Source organism: Arachis hypogaea, chromosome 10 (genome assembly GCF_003086295.3).
Source record: "Arachis hypogaea cultivar Tifrunner chromosome 10, arahy.Tifrunner.gnm2.J5K5, whole genome shotgun sequence".
NCBI classification, from domain to species: Eukaryota; Viridiplantae; Streptophyta; class Magnoliopsida; order Fabales; family Fabaceae; genus Arachis; species Arachis hypogaea.
The window spans coordinates 113,167,849-113,187,068 of record NC_092045.1 but is presented as its reverse complement, the minus strand read 5'-3'; the positions used below and the strand labels follow the sequence as shown (position 1 = coordinate 113,187,068).

The 19,220-nt window shown below is 29.7% G+C and overlaps 3 protein-coding genes across 3 annotated transcripts; all 3 read right to left on the bottom strand.

The window, feature by feature from the left end:
* Positions 1-479: 479 nt before the first annotated feature.
* LOC140175776 (serine/threonine-protein phosphatase 7 long form homolog) lies at positions 480-2,021 on the bottom strand. Its single transcript, XM_072204329.1, has 3 exons — positions 1,315-2,021; positions 1,136-1,233; positions 480-964 (listed from the first exon to the last, which is right to left on the bottom strand). The coding sequence occupies exons 1-3, from the start codon at positions 2,019-2,021 to the stop codon at positions 480-482; spliced, it is 1,290 nt and encodes a 429-aa protein (XP_072060430.1).
* Positions 2,022-8,676: 6,655 nt separating this feature from the next.
* On the bottom strand, positions 8,677-9,814 carry LOC112718370 (glutathione transferase GST 23-like). The gene is made up of 2 exons (XM_025770144.3): positions 9,484-9,814; positions 8,677-8,748 (listed from the first exon to the last, which is right to left on the bottom strand). The coding sequence occupies exons 1-2, from the start codon at positions 9,796-9,798 to the stop codon at positions 8,677-8,679; spliced, it is 387 nt and encodes a 128-aa protein (XP_025625929.2). The 5' UTR covers positions 9,799-9,814.
* Positions 9,815-10,067: 253 nt separating this feature from the next.
* LOC112716726 (phosphoribosylaminoimidazole-succinocarboxamide synthase, chloroplastic) lies at positions 10,068-13,652 on the bottom strand. The gene is made up of 12 exons (XM_029289438.2): positions 13,338-13,652; positions 13,065-13,166; positions 12,840-12,969; positions 12,381-12,473; positions 12,207-12,293; positions 11,756-11,838; positions 11,339-11,428; positions 11,158-11,247; positions 10,969-11,019; positions 10,841-10,887; positions 10,506-10,563; positions 10,068-10,422 (listed from the first exon to the last, which is right to left on the bottom strand). The coding sequence occupies exons 1-12, from the start codon at positions 13,650-13,652 to the stop codon at positions 10,363-10,365; spliced, it is 1,206 nt and encodes a 401-aa protein (XP_029145271.1). The 3' UTR covers positions 10,068-10,362.
* Positions 13,653-19,220: the final 5,568 nt, after the last annotated feature.

Genomic DNA, 19,220 nt, shown 5'->3' with positions numbered 1-19,220 from the left:
TCGGACCCAACAATTTCTGGGTTTCCAATTTTTTGGCGGACCATTCACTAATCGGGCTGTCCGATTTTAATGTTCAAACAAATTCGAATCACCAAGAAAGCGGTCGGACGATCCAATTTCAGTTTCATATATATATATATATATATATATATATATATATATATATATATATATATAAGAGAGATTAAAAGTGTATTATCATGACCAAATTTTGTTACAAACATCTGAATGAGTGAAATTTGTGTGTAAAAATTCATTAGATATTATAATTCCATTCACACTGTCATTTGAAGAATTAAAAGGTGTGATCTGTGAGAAGATAGGTTCTCAAATATCTAAAAGAGTGTCGTGTATTCTATACAAATATCTTATATCTGTGTTTGATGGGTTCGTTCAATTTCAAACGAAATACGTGACGGGTGAAGCAAGTATGCAAGAAATATTTTCATTATATCTTGAAAGTCGGTCTCGAATATCGTTCATCGAACTGTATATTGAGTTCGAGCAATCTGTTGATGTACTGGATATGGTGGCGTAAAATAACCCGCAGAATGTGTGTCAGGAATGAATGGTGTGAACTGCTCAGGCTCTTGTTGTGCTTGTTCTTGTGGCGGTGGCAGTGGTAGTGGTTGTACTTGTTGATTCTCCTGATTTTCTTGCGGTACGAGATCTGACAGATGCAAGTGGTCACCATATGTACCTCGGTACCAATACAAATAAATATCTAGATGATGCTGTGAGGGCACCATGTGCTCGACAAGAACATGACTATACCAATTCGTCCAATGCATTACCCAAAATGAGTGGATTCCAGACCAATCTTGACTCTTGGGACCTGTTAGAACTTCGCCGTGTGCTTCACTTAGATCCCGCTCTTGATGAGGAACGCCCTGAGTCAAGCCAAATTGCCTCCCTAGTCTATCAGATGCATGCCACTCAATGCATTTAAAAGATATAAACAGAACTGAGGCATTTCAAATAGGTGAATGCTAACGGATGTCATGAGGAATCACGTCTGGATCGACCCAACCAATTGCATAAGCCTCCCAAATAAACTATACACATTATGCAAGTAAAAGATGATTACACACCGAATAATAATATGACTAAACGAAAACAACTACTTATTTATTACAACAAATATGTCCTTCTTGCAGATCATCCAATACTCTCCTAAAGTGAGAAAGGCTACAAAATCTGTAAGACTGATTCTCACGATCCCAGTTACGCCACCTAACATCAGACTCTTTAATTAACATTTATCAATCAAATTTAAAATACACTTTTTTCAAAGCATGTAGTAACTAAATCTACCTGTTTGCAATTGAAAAGAGTCGAGGATTGCCAGGAATCAACGCAATAAATGGTAGATGGATCCAAGCCCAGGTAAGTAAAAGTGTCAGTAGACTATCAATCTCCTTAGAGTCGACACGAGTTGCCCTACACAACGCTCTATACAGGAGTGCCATGCATGCCAATTCCCAACTAAACTGTATGATCCCAGTAAAGTTACGGAGTAACGGTAGAAACTTCCAGTGCACTCCTGTCCCAGACTTATCTCCAAACATAACGGTCCCAAACAATAACATTATGTGGCACTTCACGTACCTCTGAATTTGAATATCATCAACCAACACTAAACGATCCTTCAATCCTCGAAACCACGTCAACTTGATGAAACTTTTCCTACAATTTGCCTTCCTAGGTTCAACACTAAACTGATCCAAGCATTCAACCTCTAACGCCTCATAACTACTGAGTGTCAGTCCTGTGACTGACAGACCATTCGTCGGAAGACCAAGAATCATCGCCATGTCCTTCAGCATCACAGCACACTCACCAACCAGAAAATAGAATGTGTGAGTCTCAGGGCGCCATCTCTCGGTCAGAGCATTAACCAATACCGACTGACATTTGATAACTCCAATATGTGAAACGTGATAAAAGTCAGTGTCCCGTAAATGTCCCTCCAGTATTTGATTGTCCGGATCTGACGGCAAATAGTTGTTACATTGCAACATCTGTGAACCCTACAAAACGTAGATATATACTACATTAAACAAATGTAACCTTCTTTAAAATATTTAAAAATAAAAACTTACATAATTAGGATGATCAAGATAATTAGTAATGTGAAACTCCAAATGATTGACGTCTTTATTCTACTTCTTCTTAGTATTGTTAAAGACTAGTGGTCCAATTTTTTATTTTTTTTTTTCAAACTGATCATGCATCAATGGAGGCTAAAAGTGAATGTGGGGTGAAGGTGGAGTTTGGGGAAGAAGAACGAAAGTGAAATGAGAGGGGGTATTTTTCAAATGGTGTGTATACAAGCAGATGACACGGATTGATGCATGTTTGACACGTGACTAGGCGCACAAATCGGACGGTCCAATTTGTATACTTGTCCAATCTCTAATCGGACTCTCCGATTATTATTCTTTAAATCGGACCATCTGATTTATTGATCGCAGTTAGGGGTGGCAACATGTACCCTACCCGCGGGTATCCAACCCGATCCCACCCGATTGGGTAGGGTTGTCAACCCGATCCGCAGCGGGTAGGGTAGGGTATGGGTTGAGTTCTCGTGCGGGTTGAGCCTCAACCCTACTCTACCAACCTGCACCCTATATATGTATATGTTATATATTTATATAAAAATATGTTTTAAGTGAACGTTGAATAAAAAATTTCTCACTAAATGTGAAAGATCCTTAGCCACTAAAAAAATATCATTAATTGATAATTAATTTTTTTTACATAAAAATTAATTCTATTTTAAATTATCATGAAATTATATAATAATTTTGCATTTTTTTTATAACCCGGGAATAGAGTCGAGTACTCGCAGATTGAAAACGAATAAAATTAAAGTTAAAATATTCTTAACAACCTTCGAATAAAGTAAAATTGAGTTTATATAAAATTCCAATTTACGAATAGAATTAAAATTAGCTTCAAATTATATCCTACCTTACCTATTATCACTCCTAATTACAGCCGTCACACTTGCGCGTGAAATCCCTGCACCCCCATAACCCGGTGTCCCAATATAAAAAATAAAAGCCCTCATAAGACTTCTCTATCTCGAGGTAGGATTAGTAAAATTATATCTATTAGATTACTATATTATTTCTAAGGCACTTAGGTTCTCTTACTTTAATAGTTAATACATTATCTTTGCTGATTATTGTATTCGTATAACATCTAACCCTTATCCTATAACTATTTATTCTTATCCGTAACACTAAGACAATCGCGACACTCTTTGACCTCCCTACATTAACAGGCACGGGCTCACGGAATTTTTTCAGAAAAAAAAATATTTTATCATATATAATTTTTTAAATTTAATTTTTTAAATACGATTTATTTTTTTTGAATTTAAGGTGAGTTTGTCACACTCTCCAAACTTCACTTTATTTTTTTTAAAATCCCACGTAATTTAAATTTAAAAGTTTGAATTAGTCATGTTTTTAAAATTTAAAATAGAATTTGTCGAAATTGAGCAAACTTACTTTAAAAAAAAATCATCTTTAAAAAATTAAAATTAAAAATTAAAATTTTAAAAAATAATAAATTTTTTTATTTTATTTTAGCGAAAAGTCCACGGATCCGCTCTCTTAATTGTGGTCGTGCGGGGGACAATTGCCCTATTCAGACTTTAGATATACAGCTAATCTTTTGAGATTAAAACAATTGAATATACTAAAATAAAAAATAAATAATAATAGAATAAAATATATTTTTTTAACTATATATGTTTTTCTCACTGCTGGTTGCTATGAGTGCATGATAATGATGATGCACTGAATTCCATTTAAAAATTTATTGTCAGTCAATAAATTATTATATATATAAAATAAAATTTAAATTTTTAATATTTATTTAATAAATTAATAAATTAATTATTAGACCAATTTAATTTAATAGGATAGATAGGATGATTTTATTGGCCCTCTACCTTAAGTTTTTCACAGTTTCTGTACATGTCCTCCAAGGCCCAGATGATAATATTAATTTTTTGGTGTTGAGTTTCCCTTCTTGCGCACATGGTTACATTCAGAAGTTACCGCAACAACATCTTTCTCTGCGTTTAATTGCATGTTTTGAATCACAATACTCTTTGCCACATGTCATAACTCTACTTGCAGCTCAATCTCTCAGCCACTGCTCTTCAAGCAACCAGACTCGTATGAATACCTCAAAATTAGCATGTAAAATGATTTCGAATCGTTAAGCCATTATTCGAAAAGTGTATGCTATGATACTTATATATACTTGTTTAATTTATTAAAAAGAGATAAAAATTAATATTTAAATTAAAAAATATAAAAATAAATAATTTTTTAATATTTAAAACTTACTAAAAAAGTAATTTTAGTACCAAAATTAAAAATATGGGAGAATTGGCCTATTCAAAATAGCAATAATACTTATAAATCATGAGAAATCATAAAAAAGAAAACGGTTTCCAAATTAAGAACCTAAGAAAGGAGAGAAAAGTAACTGGAGATAAGTCTGATAGCTGTAATTAGTTAGGAACTAGTAATTGCATGGTATATATAACTATCTTAAAAAATATTTTTTATAAATTAAAATCAGTTAATATATTTATATTTATATATAAATATATTTATAATTTAATTTATTTTTAATATATATTTATATTTTAATATATATTTTATATTAATAATTAAATTTAATAACTAATTTTAATATCCACCTACCATAATCAAACTATCTTATATATGTGAGCTTTTTACATAGTACTTATATATCTTCTTCGACTATTTTGTATATAATTTTTTTGTATCCTTTTCTATTTTTTGCCATCTATCCATCATGTATTTAATCTTTTTTTTATTTGATATGTTCTACTGATGTTTTTTACACACATCTAAATTATTTAAACAAATATTTTATCATTTTTTAATATCAGACTTTATTCTAACTTTTTCTTTTATATTTTAATTCTTTATTTGATTTATTTGTATGTATGTTTGGACATCCACGAAAAATTATCATGTGTTCATACACGCAACGAAAAAAATATAGTAATTCTTAAAAATTTATTTTGTACTTAAATTTTATTCAAATAAATAATATATAAATTAGATCTAATACTTGTTTACGTTAGTAAAAATTATTTTCTCTTTTGATGGTATGAAGGCATTATGCGTATCCACACCGAAACCAACCTTTGCAATTAACTCTTTGACCAATGGACATCTGATCTAAATTGAAAAACCTCTTGCAACTTTTTGCACGCTATACAACTCTTTTCCAAAAATCCAGGTTCACATACGTTTATGTGTGTAAAGGTAAAGGAATAAAACCATTGTGTTTTATTCTCTTATATTTCTTGTACTCTTGGCATACGTATATATAGTATGAATTACTAATTTTAAATTTGAACTTCAATTTAAATTTAAATTATATCTTAAAATTCTAAATATGAATCCTTTATATCTATGAATCATATCATAACTCAATTTAAAACAGAATCAGTTAGGATCCCATTCAAATTTAGAAATAGAATAACTAATTATTTTCAAATCTCATTTAATATTCTTAATTATCATACTATTATTATATTCTTGGTGCTAGTAAAGAATATAATAATATTTTATTTTGAATTAATATAATTATTTATTTGATCAAATCAAAATAATAATTAAATAATTATATAACAAAGATTAGAACATTCGTTAGTGTGTGACCCAATAAATTCAATACCTACTAAATTACTAATCAAGGTTGGCGTCTAACAACACTCCTCAACGACCCGATAGTACGAAGTAATATATTTTTACTAAGAACCTTAAAATGGTTAACTCTTGGAGTATGGTTTAATTGTCAATTTCTAATTTGTTACCATTATTATAATGAACTATGAATAACTTAAGAAAATCATTTCTTCATTCATTCAATCCCCTTGACTAAGGTTTTATTCATCTCAGTCATTATAATCATAGAGCTCAAACTCTTTACCGAAAGTTGACGGATTCTTTATTGACTAATCATTAATTCTACAAGTATTTAAATTATACCCAATATCCATTCAACTAATATCATAGGGTATTAGGTGTCCGGAATCAAAGTATAATAAATACATTGTTAATTATTATGACAGTTGTAGGTCAAAAAAAAACTCTATTACTATATTCATTTTAAAAATATTCTATTAACAAATATGCGGTAATTATAACTATTAAAAATTTTCAGAGTGAATCAGTTCAATGGTCATATATATATATATATATATATATATATATATATATATATATATATATATTTTGATCTTTTCGGATTATAATGTCCTTTTTAATAATTTTGTAACCAAGAATAATTTAGATTAAATTATAAAAAATTTATCTCTCAATATTATGATCACTATCACAATGATAAATTTCTAAATTTAATCAAGGACTTTATTATATTAACATTTTAATATAATAACAATAACAAATTATTTGACACATAATTAATTAAATTGTGGTCATATTTCTTATTCCCAATAATCCATCTAAGTAGTTCATTTTTGCCATACTAATAAATTTATGTTCATATTCAAATTTTACTACTACTACGATCTATTTCATATAATATAGTTAATATAATATAATATAATATAATCCTTGAAGTTTAAAAATAATTTTTATCACGTAAAATCAAACACATCCTATTATTTTGACTAGCCTACTTAAATTTTATGTTTTATATATTTTTTTAATTTTTCTATTATCATATATAATACATTAAAGATATTTAAATCTCTTTACTTATTGTAGGAAAAAAATTTTAGAAAATGGTAGAAGGAATTTCATGGAAGCTAAAACTAGAAAACCATTTTATTCCAAGTCCCAACCCTGTACCCTTAGCAGGAGTTGCTATATATTTCATTAGTTATAACAAAACTGGCAGCTACTTGGTTAAACGATACTAAATATAATGGGATAATTATGAAATAATTGGTTATTAGATATTAGTAATCCAAGAAATAGTATAAATAAACGGGCATATTTAGAGAGTGAAAAAAGGTCAGATGCTCTGTTAGGAGTCTACATAAAATACTATCGATTTAAATTTTTGTAAAAGTTTTAATACATTAATAGGTAAATTTACTAATTAGTCTTATTAGTCTATCAGGTCTGTCTGAACCTGTTAAAATATAATTAAATATATAAATAATTTATTATTATTAATAAAATTATGAGATATTTTAAATTTATTATAAATATTAAATATGACATATTATATATAAATACTTTTATTAAAAAATAATATTATAAATAATATTTTTATTTTTATAAAAAAAATTATCAAATCTTTTAATAGACTTCAAGTCAGATCAGACTAAATAACAGACAGAGTTAGTACTTAAAAAAAAGTTTATAACAAGCTATATGCCAAGTTTAAACCAATTAACTATATGACAGATCCGACCTGTTAAAAGCAAAGTTTGCCCTGATATGTTTCTATTCCTAATTATTAGGACTAAAACTAGAACAACTAAGAATTAAAGAAGAATATAATAAAAAAGGGAGACACTCCAATAAAGATGCTTAAAACGTCTTTTTTTAAAGATGTTTGTTATTAACTAAAATTTAATATATATAATTGATTAAATTATATTATTTTTGTCAAAATTAGATCATACAAATTGATTTGGTCAAAAAATCGATAAACTAAATCTTGAACCGATTTAAATTAATATTTTTTTATAAAAAATGACTACAATAATCTTATTATAAAAAAATGACTAAAATATTTTTATTATATATTTTTTTAATTTTAAAAATCTTAAATTTTAACCCTATAACAACACAGAAAAAAAAATTAAAATTTAGGGTTCTTAAAAATATATATATATTTTAGTCATTTTTTATAATAGAAATATTGTAATTATTTTTTATAAAAAAATATTAATTTAGACCAGTTTAAGATATAATTTATCGATTTTTTAGCCAAATCAATTTATTTGATATAATTTTAATAAAAATAACATAGTTTAATCAATTATATGTATTAAATTTTAATTATTTAAAAATATCTTTAAAAAAAAGACATTTTAAGAGTCTTTATCTGAGTAATTTCCTAAAAAAATGTACACTACTGTAATAGGAAGAAAATTTAGGAAAATTGAACGAACCTTAGCAGTTTACGAGGAATTTTCACTCTTAACTTGAATTGAATTAAAGATAATTGTTTTTCTTGGTTATACTCGAATAGATCTAACATTCATCTCAATTTCAATACAATCACAATCACCTCTCTTCCTCTTTTATTACATTCTTCTTTAATTCTTAGTTGTTCTAGTTTTAGTCCTAACAATAAACTTGGTAAGATGGCATCACATATAATATACGATATGTGAATGGAAATAGCCTTCAAAGGGGATGATGTCTACGCTTGAAGGAATGTCTTGGTGTGATGGAGCAATTTATGCCGAGGAGGCATGAGTTCTTTGATAATTGGAATGTCAATAAAAGCATGGAACCATAAGTTAAGCTTAGGCATTGATTCTGCATCAAAAAGATTGATGGCCACAACTTCCTCAGCTATTCCAATCCAGTATGGAAGCCAGCCAATGGCAATGTCCACAAAGCCAATGTTATCACCTCCAAAGAAGCGTTTTCCCTCAAGTTCACGTTAGAGCCTCTTCAGATCCTCTCAAGCTTCTTCTGCTGCCTTCTGTTGCTCTTCTCCTACCTTGGAAAACGCTGCCACAACCGTTGGCATACACTGTGTGAAGATTTAAGAGTCGCACACAATTAAATTAACTCGAGTACACAAAAAATAGCCACTAAATCAGCAACTTGCATATAATACATATGAGAATACAAATATATACTAAAAACAAGTTAAATAATATATATATATATATATATATATATATATATATATATATATATATATAAAGCTGATTTTTCATGAACAAGTACGTAATATTTTTTGAAATTACCCTTCAATTGTAATAAGAAATTCTATCATCTCCGTGAAGTACACAATTTTGACTCCACATTTAATTATAACCACTTATTAATAGAAATTTGTGCAATTTGTAATATGTCTAAAATCTAGTAATAAAGACACAAACACAATTTTATGTCATATTTTTGTCTCTATATTTTGGAGATATTCTTAAGTGTCTGGAGAATAAATCATTATTCTTGCTCTCATTAATTAATTGTCTTGCACATTAGCATTACAGGTAAAATAAAAATATTAATAAAAAAAAAACTAACATCAAACTAAGACAATAAATAGTCAAGAGTAAGAGCATTTATCTGCTCTCATAGCACACACAGAAAAATTCTATATTTTGTGTCTGAATATATCTTTACTAAAAATAAATGCTTTCAGTGTTTTTAGTAACTAAATGATTCAGAGGATTTGATAATTCATAATAGTCTCTAAGACCATTTTTCTCAGTTCTATAAATGATTGATACTAAATATGGTGCTGCAGCTCTCTTACCTTGTCATCAAGGAATTTGGACCAGAATCTTGCCTGGGCCCTTTCATAAGGAGAATGTGGAAGAAGAGGTTTTTGCTTCCAAGTCTCATCAATATACTCAAGAATGAGCAGTGATTCAGCAAGGGGCTTACCCTGGTGCACAAGAACAGGTACCTTTTTGTAGACAGGGTTGTATTTAAGGAGCATGTCACTCTTGTTGCTGAGATCTTCTTCCACATATTGGCACTCTATTCCTTTAACTGCTAGTGCCCACTTCACTCTTAGAACAGCTGGACTACCCCAAAATCCTATTAACTTCACTGAATCTCCTTCCATCTTTTTGTCTTCTCAATTAATTTGTTAATCCAAAAGGAAAACTAATTGGATAAAGATGGCTTTGATATCAATACCCGAAAAAGAAGGATGGCTTTGATATCCTTCAAAATATGCCTATTTAACCTTAAAAATTAAGATAAAAAAATTCCCTAAACTACAAAGATGATTGATCATAGTCATATTACCAAGCGAAGAGGCAGAGCAATATTCCCTGAGACTTCATGTGAAGAGAGAGAGTATAAGAAGAAAGAAAGATCCAGAGCAATATGTGACATAAGTTAATGAAATATTCATCATTCATTATTCAGTAACAATGTGTGCCAAAGACATCGGTTTGGTTGACAAGTATACATGTTAAATACATGGCGCAATTGGCAAAGACCAAGCATGATTTCTATGAGAGTTAAATGTTCATCTGTCTTTTGGTTTTAAGCTTTATTTATATAATTTCTTCTATTTAAAAAAACACTTCTTGGTAGAATTTCTGCTACTTGTAACTTTTAAATATATCCTCAGAAAGGGGTCTATAGAATACAGAACTGAAAAAGTCCCGAGATTCCCAGGCTACTTCAAAGATGCCAGTGCAGATGCAACATTTCGTGATATTCGCTCATGTATTGGCTCCTGCAAAAGGAAATGGAGCTATATTCCTATGACTTTATCAGATAATAGATAGCCAAAACGAAATGTTGAAAAATATGGATTACCTCAGACGACAGCACCTCAAACTTTGATTTTGTTATAGTCTCATACAAGAAAATGTATCTGTCCAACAGAATTAGTATAACGACAAGATTACACGTTGGTTTGGAGAAATAAAGCAGCAGGTAGACCTATTTGAATGAGGATTAGACATGACAGACGTGCCATGCAACCAAAACCATGGTTGAAGCATCTTCGTTAAAAAATTGAATGATTAATTCAAGCAATTCTGATTCCGAAAACCAAGAAACAAATAATTCTATAGGCAATTTATTTGTGTATTTATCACAAAGAAGCACATATCAAGTGGAAAAAAAAGGAGGAAGTTTTAGAGAAATACCGCCAAGACAATTCGCAAACAAGATCTTCAGGAGCTTCAGGAAGAACCTGAACAAGATTCATTAGTCTGATTTGAAACCTTATTAAAGCATACAATCTAGTTAATTACAAGTATAAAATAAAAAATACCTCATCTTCATAAGGGTTGCAGTGATTTTTGAACCACAGCCTCAAGAACTCCTAAAAATATATTTTTTAAAGATCAACAGATTACTTAACTGTCTATATTTTATGAATGAAGAGAACAAAGACTAGTAATTCAGAATAAGCTAACATATCCCTAAACCTTTAAGCAAAAAAATAAAATATATAGACCACCTTATCAACATTTTCAGGCTCCAAACCATTTTGAAAGCGCTCAAGATAAGAATTGGCAATCCAATATCTACTTGAATCAGGAGTGTGCACCTGCAATTTTCAAAAACGAAACTTTATTCTATATTCATAAATTGTGTGGAGTGCATTTCAGAATCTAATAAGCATCGGGGATTCACTGAACCTCATCAATCAACATAATTGAACCGTCCTCTGCCTTCCCAAATTCATACTTTGTGTCAACCAATATAAGGCCATGTTCTGAAGCCACATGCTGGAAATTCAAATTTCATCAAAGCAAGCCAATGTCAAAAGTCAAATTGCATCATAGCAATAATAAAGATAAGCTTCCCACTCATCACAAGGAGATGGTATTTATACTTTTGTTCCAGTAAGGCATTATTGAAAAGAATACATGGACAAGTTAGAGATTTTCATTGAAAAATAAGTCTACACCATCTATTCATCTCTATAATCCAAATAACAGATAGCACATACATTGAGAATGTGTCGTTACTGTCTTGGGATACATTGAGAAGGCATGCCGTTACTTTTTTCATTTCACAAAATTTACAAATGACATGATAAAATGCTTAATTACCTCACCATATTCAAACAGACTTAAAGCTTTTCTGCTGACTTCCTCATAATCAGCTCTTGTCATTAATCCCCTTTCTATAATTTGCAAGGGAAATGGATTATAAAAAGAATTGAGAAGGTTAGATAAAAGAAAACTATTAAAAAATAGTAAAAACATTATCCATCATTAATCATAACCTCACTAGTATCAAGAAGCAACTGTACTGTATGATATGAACTAGGCTCTTAAGAAAAAAATGTTATCCACCTGAAGAAAAACATTGACGCTGTCTTTTTTTAAAAAAAGGGAAGAAAAAAACAGCATAATAAGATAGATCTGCCTATTGTTTCTTATTCCTGCAACATTATTTGATCTGCCTATTCATTCCTTTGGTCTCTAAAACTAGTCTTTCACTGTAACTTCAATTGTATTGAAAAGATAGATGCAGATGAGAGTACAAGGAGTAATACCTCATCTGGAGTTACAGGAACATCATGATCTGCAGCTTTGGTTGTAGGTGTGAGTATATTTTCAGCCAGCTTTTGGTTTTTTACCAAACCTGTTATGTGTTATATAACATTATAGCCTATTAAATAAAGAGACAAACAATTGTAAGAATGCAAAACAAAAAATATAGGGACCTCACCATCTGGGAGGGCATTGCCACAATAGTTCCGGATGCCTTTATTGTAGACTGTCCATAATGAAGTATCAGTACTTCCGGTCACAAACCCTCTAGCTACCAACCAACAGTAATAAAGTGTCAACAAACAGTTTCTAGAATCCTCATCTCCGCTTTTGTAAAGAAAATATTTTGATAATATTGATAGCAACATGAATAAAGAATGAGCATAGCATGTTGAAGTTTGGGTAGCATGAATAAACTTAGAGCACTTAATGATAAGTGCAATGTTTACTTTTATCCCAGTTGCTCCGGGAAAATATATTCTATTTCTATCCTACTTTTCAAGCTATCATTTCCAGCAAACTAACTCCTCCTCCACAACCTATACCAAACATATATGCCAATTCATAGCCATTGAAATCATTTGATAAAATGTGTATGCAAGCACCAATCCGAAATACCAATTAACAAAACACTCACCAACAAACTCAACAGGGAAAACAGAACATTTCTTTGCTATGGTAACATTAGGATCAGGAGTGGACACAACGGCATTAGCAGTTATATGCTGGGTTCTCTCAAACCACCACAAGCTTGTCTGGTTAAGCACCTGCAAGTGGGAATAAAGAACATTGAGTGTGATCCATGATCAACCAAGTAAACTGTTCATACAAAGAACAGGGATAGAGAATAAGAACACAAAACCTGTCCCTTGAAGGGAATTGAAGCAAGGACTCTATCAAATGCACTCTGGCGATCAGTAGTAACCAGAACAAGGTACTCTCCACTATCATATATGTCTCTAACCTGTGCCATAAGACCACAAGTAACCAAATTCAACAATTTTTCAGATGATTTTTTTAGTCAATGTTTTCTGCTTTTATATTACTGTTGCAATTTTACCAGAAATCTCGACTTCCATTCATTTGTATTAATGAGTAGATAAATTGGAGAGGGATTAAAGAGGGAAATATGCACCTTTCCCCTGGTTTTGGAGGTGAGGGCGGGAACCGTATGGTGAAGATTTGTTTCGGAGAGGCAGTTGAAGGGGGAGGTGGTTCTGATGGATTGGAGCACTTGGTTCTTGCGTGTGCTGTTGAGAAGAGTGTCGAGCAGAGCGGCGTGTTCTTGTTGTTGTGGTTGTGCGGCGGCGGAGAGCGTGGGGAAGTTGTTGTTTGGTTTGAAAGTGAGTGCGGAGGAGGTTGGCGGAGGCGGAAGAGCAGGTGTGAGGTTGATTTTGAAGGGGGATTTGGGAGGGTTTAATGCAGCAGCCATAAACATGGATTCACTCATCGCACTACAGGGAGGGTTGGGTTTTTGAGTTCTTTACCTCTTTGAAGGTTCTCAGAACAGGGCGGTCATTAAATCGTTTTAGTTATTAGTTTATTTGTATATTGGTTTAATTGATCTAACGGATAGTTTAATTAAAAAAATTGTTTTAGAATAGAATAATAAATAAATTATAATAGTAAGTATTAAGTTGAGGGTATAAAGTAGTATGAAATTTTTTTAATGGAGTGGTGAATTATTTTCTTAGAATTTTCTTTTTTTTTTATCAATCTTAATGTCATATGCAAGATGATTAAAGAACCAAGTCCATAAGTCCTTGATCTTGACTTCTAAAACAGTATATGCAATTGACAGTACTTGGTCATTCAGATCTCAACCTATTGCAGTGAGCAATTGTCCATTCTGAGGCGTCTTCAAAAAACATCTATCTAGACCAATGAAAAACCTGCAATGTTGGAAGTTCTGCTTGCATGTTTCCAAACACACGTAGATCCTCTGGAAGATGCAATAATTTGTCATGAATGATGTTTGTGCTTCATTATCAAAATCAGAGAACTTTTACACTTGTATACGAATAAAGGAGCCTGGATTTACCCTCAATAGCTTATGTCCATAGTCATAAATCCTCTTATATTGCTCTCAGAAGGTTCCCTGAATTTTATCTAATGCAATCTGCTTAATCCTCGTTGCCATTGATTTAGTGATAGTCAAGTTCTATTTTTTTTTTAGCCTTGGAAACCAACTCCCTTATCTTCACCTTGGGATTTGATTCAACATTCTTTTTAAATGTCTTGCCAAGCCATTTTGAATGTAAAATGTCCACCATGTGTGCTTGTGTACATGTGTGAGTCAAATTCATGCTATGAAGCTGCAAGTATCCTCTTCTCACATTTTTGCAGCATACCGCCAAAAAGAACACTCACCAGAACAAACTGCCCTAACCCTCTTCAGATCACAGTTCCTAAATGTAATTGTCCTTACGGTTTGCACAACATATACAGTCACAGTGTCCTTGAATTCCTCTTGAGATGCATATAGTGTCCCAACTTTTCACTTGTATTACTTCATGTCTTTTTGTGCCTTGTGAACTGGATACTTTACTCCCTCAAGGTCTGACCTCGTGGTCCAAATCTAACTCATCATTGTTTGCTCCCTCATCATTTTCAAAGTTCTCAGTTGCCACACCCTTCTTCTTCACAGCTTTACATCTATCAGTGATGACATTCACATTCTCAAACCCACTTACATCAGGATCAAGATCATCTTCTCTGTCGGCAAAGTGCAAATCATCTTTACTGTCATCTTTCTCTTCAGATGATTTATACTCTGAATCGAGACTATCACTATCACCAAAATGACCAAACTTAGCTTCGTGATTATCATCATCATCACTGTCCCTAGTCTCTGCCTTAGTATCAACAACACCTGGTTCAGATTAGTTTTGTCCCGCTTGTTCTCCAGCATACACAACCAGCTCTTGTCCCTCACCTTTATCAACATCCCATGATTCTCCCCAACATCAATGTAGCCAGTAGCAGGAAACACGTCGTCCTCTTCAACCTTATGCACAACAAACAACTCTACATAATCTCTTAATTCAGCTATTTTACACATGACAATCAAATCTGCATCACCTTTAAACAACATCAAATTTTATCCATGTCTTTCAATATAGGATCTTTGAACCACAACGCTGAGATATTCTCCTCAACCTAACCAAACTGCTTTAGCTGTGCATAAGCTTCAAATACAGACCACCGATCACAATCAATCTCTTCTATAACTGTTGTTTCTCCTCCCACATACTGCAATGGCCTATTTTAATAAGTAAACCATCCTCTATGGTAGATTTTCAGTTTAAAATATCCTATTGTCTTCTCCAACACCCTATGAGTAAATAACTATCAAAACACATTACCATATTGCAACAATTAAAAAAAAAAACACGCAGACATCCCTATTTCACGGTAATATTAATCCCTAGTCTCACTACACACACCTTTGACCTCCATTCAATCATCAACAAACAACCAAAACCTAAACCTTCTAACCCAAAACTAACTACTAGGAGGAGAGCTACCATAGTCAATGGAAGGGAGAAAATTATACCTATGCCAACCCTGCAAATACTGCCTCACCGACTGGTCAAGTCCCTTCTTTCAAGTAACCCGAACTCGCCTGCTCTCTTCTCTCCAAGAACAGCTTCCGTTGTTTTCGATTCTAGGCTAGGGCATGAAGCAATCACATTGGTTTATAAAATGTTATGGTTAATGTTGAGAGTTTACATACAAATGAAGATATAAAGTGTTTCGCGCGAAACAAAAAAGCTGAAAAGGGTAGCTTCGTCATTTATAAAAAAAATTATTAGAAAGGACGATTTTAAAAGCAAATAAAATATTAAAGACGATTTTAAATCGAAAACTACATATGGGACGATGTTAATTTTGACCCTAAACGTTAAGGACCAAAACAATACTTACCTCCAATTTTTAAGATTTAAATTTGATTCTAATTTGATAAAAAGAAATGGGTTAAAATGGATCAATTAAATATATAATTAAGAATAAATATTTAATTTATTTTTAATAAATTTTAGATCAAACATTTTGTTTATTAACAAATTCTTATTCTCTACAAATTTTTAAAATTTATTTCTATCAGACAAATTAAAAATAAATAACTTTATGTTTTGAAATTGGAAAAGAATAAATCAATATTGAGGTGCAATCCAATAAAGAGAAACAATTGAATTAACAAAACTGATTTATTTTGTTTATATTATTTATATTGATTCCAATAATTTCAAATAAATTTAGTTATAAATTACTCTCTTGTGATCTTATATATACACATAAAAATTAAATTGAGTGACCACCTTCTTGTTATGTTTGCCTTTTGCTATTGTTTTCTTAAATTATTTATTTTAGCGTTATGTGTAAATTTTATTTTAATTCGTCTACGTTCTTAACAAATTATAGTCATTTTTTATCCTACCATATGTTAGTCTTCTCTCTTTTTTATTTTGATTCATATAATTGAGTAAATTGAGATAGCTAATTTTTACTATGTTTTAAAATCTTTCATTAATTATTTAAACCTTAGGTATAAAATTAGAAAAATGTTTGAAATAAGCCTTTAACCAACCCCAAACACTAAAGATATTTAACAATTAACACACACAAAAAAAATTATTTACACACAAAAAATCAATTCCAAAATAAATTTGTGTATAAATACATATACTGTTTAACTAATTTTTAATATGTATTCTATTAATTTTTGTATGCAAGTAGCATGGTTATTAACTAAACTAGATTGTATATCATCTATGCTTTAAAATTAAAAAAATTTCATATGCACACATAAAATTAGCCACTAAATTAGTCATATTTGTGTATAAATATGTGTAATTTTACAAATTTTTAATATGTATTTTATAGCTAATGTTTTACAAAAATGCTAATGTGTATATAAAAAATTAATCATTATATATTTGTGTATAAATATATGTGTAATTTAATGTATTTTATGTGCATTTTATAATGATGATTAATTTTAGTGACTAATTTTTTCATACATCTAACATAATTGAATTTTTTGTATATATGTTTGTTTAAAATAATTTCATTGATTTAAAAATAAATATAAAATTATCGTATAAATTAAATTCATATTTAAAATTCTTAATCTTTACCGCACCTTGTCCCAGCAGTATCTACAAGAAGAAACTAAACAGATGTTTATGATAATAGATGCTTATTAATTTTATAACAAACGTTTATAAATGCATATTTTATAAAACTAGTTATATATAAAAAATAATAAAATTATTCATCTAAAGATCAAACTTAATAAACATAAAAATAAGTATTTTAATTTATCCGTGAGCTTATTATTAAACAGGTGAAGTTAGCCCTTTGACACTTCACACTCACCAAAAATTACTCAAGTTGGCATATTTAACTCTGATGAGCTTAAACGGGTGGACCTAGGCTCTATGAAACTCATATATTGCGTAATAATTTTATTTATGAGCTAACCTACGCATATTATTAGGCAATTTAATATTTTCTTATTGACAAACATTCATAAATATATTTTTAGTTTGATTTGTAAACTATAAGTCTATAATCAATTGCTTGTCCTGATTAACCTAGCTAGCCAGCCTATACATGCACCCATTTGAAACATTAAGAGTGTGCTTGATTTGTATTTTTTATTTTCTTTTGTTTTCTAAATATTTTTTATTTTTTTATTTTGTGAAAAAATTAAAAATAGGAGATAAAAATAAAAAATAGAATTTTATTGTTTTTACTGTTTTTATTTTTTTTATAAAATTTAAAAATAAAAAATACTGAAAATAAAAATACGAACCAAAGTACCCTAATATATGCAAGGTTTCTATAAAATTCTCTTGAAGTTATTAGGTAGTGAAAATCGATATTTTAGATAAAATCAAAAAAATAAATTAAATACGTAAAATATAAAATTTTAATAAAATTTAAATCATAAAATTATTTGACCTAGTACAAATTTTATAAAATCAATTAATTTATTTAAAATCGTAATATCAAAAAATTTTAATTTTTAAGAGTTAAATCGATATTTTAATTACTGTACCTTACAAATTATTCTTATCAAATTATTTAGGGAGCAGATCCAAATAACACCAATTGATGATGAAGTGGAAAAAGGTTAATCATGAACAAAAAGTTTGAATAGATCTAAATGAAACTTGAAGAAGTTTGGATATTGATGAATAAAAAACACATTTAGTTATTTAAAATTTCATAAAAATACTTAAATTATTGAAGATGCATAAATAACTTTTTATGTTTTTATCACAAAGGTTAGATATTAAAAATAAAATTCAAATATATATTGTTATATCATATTATTATGCTTTACAGGAATTTAAGATTTTCATATTCATAAAATTAAATTAAAACACAAAGCATAAAAAAACTCTTGACCAATTTTTTGTAACACCATTTATTAGCGACACTGATATTTTGTTTCCTCTACCAATAAAAACATACATTTCTGAGTGATTTTCTCTCAAAATCATATCTTTTTGTTTCTTTTACAAAAGACGCTTTTCATAGTCAAACAAGTCATTGATTCTAGTGAGAATTTTCTATCCTAATCTTATTAAGAAGTCCATTAATCCGTTACATTAGAATATATATATATATATATATATATATATATATATATATATATATATATTAGATTTTATGATACTTTAATCTTATATTAGATTTAACTTTTTTATTATCATAATTAGATTGTATATTTAATATTTAACTTATAAATAAACTGTCTTTATTATATATTTAAAAACAACATTTGAATACTAAATTATTTATTCTGTATAATTCTAGGAACAAAGTAAAATTTTTTGAACAGAGAATATAAAACCAATATTTTTTATTTGAATAATACTACATTACCAGTAAATATTATTATTTTTTATCAGTATTTGATACGTAATAATTTATATTCATATTTACAGAAATTTTATACATAAAAAATACATAATTTACACTTATATTTATCAGAATTTACATG

Excerpts from the sequence above, each read along its gene's own strand:
- LOC140175776 (XM_072204329.1), bottom strand. The coding sequence starts at position 2,021 with ATGTTGCAATGTAACAACTATTTGCCGTCAGATCCGGACAATCAAATA. Across the intron at positions 1,234-1,314 it reads CTCTTTTCAATTGCAAACAG|GTGGCGTAACTGGGATCGTG; the intron begins GTAGATTTAGTT and ends GTCTGATGTTAG. Across the intron at positions 965-1,135 it reads GCAAGAAGGACATATTTGTT|TTCTGTTTATATCTTTTAAA; the intron begins GTAATAAATAAG and ends GAAATGCCTCAG.
- LOC112718370 (XM_025770144.3), bottom strand. The coding sequence starts at position 9,798 with ATGGAAGGAGATTCAGTGAAGTTAATAGGATTTTGGGGTAGTCCAGCT. Across the intron at positions 8,749-9,483 it reads CCAAATTCCTTGATGACAAG|TGTATGCCAACGGTTGTGGC; the intron begins GTAAGAGAGCTG and ends ATCTTCACACAG.
- LOC112716726 (XM_029289438.2), bottom strand. The coding sequence starts at position 13,652 with ATGAGTGAATCCATGTTTATGGCTGCTGCATTAAACCCTCCCAAATCC. Across the intron at positions 12,970-13,064 it reads CAATTCCCTTCAAGGGACAG|GTGCTTAACCAGACAAGCTT; the intron begins GTTTTGTGTTCT and ends TCCCACTTGCAG. Across the intron at positions 10,423-10,505 it reads TTGAGGTGCTGTCGTCTGAG|GAGCCAATACATGAGCGAAT; the intron begins GTAATCCATATT and ends TTCCTTTTGCAG.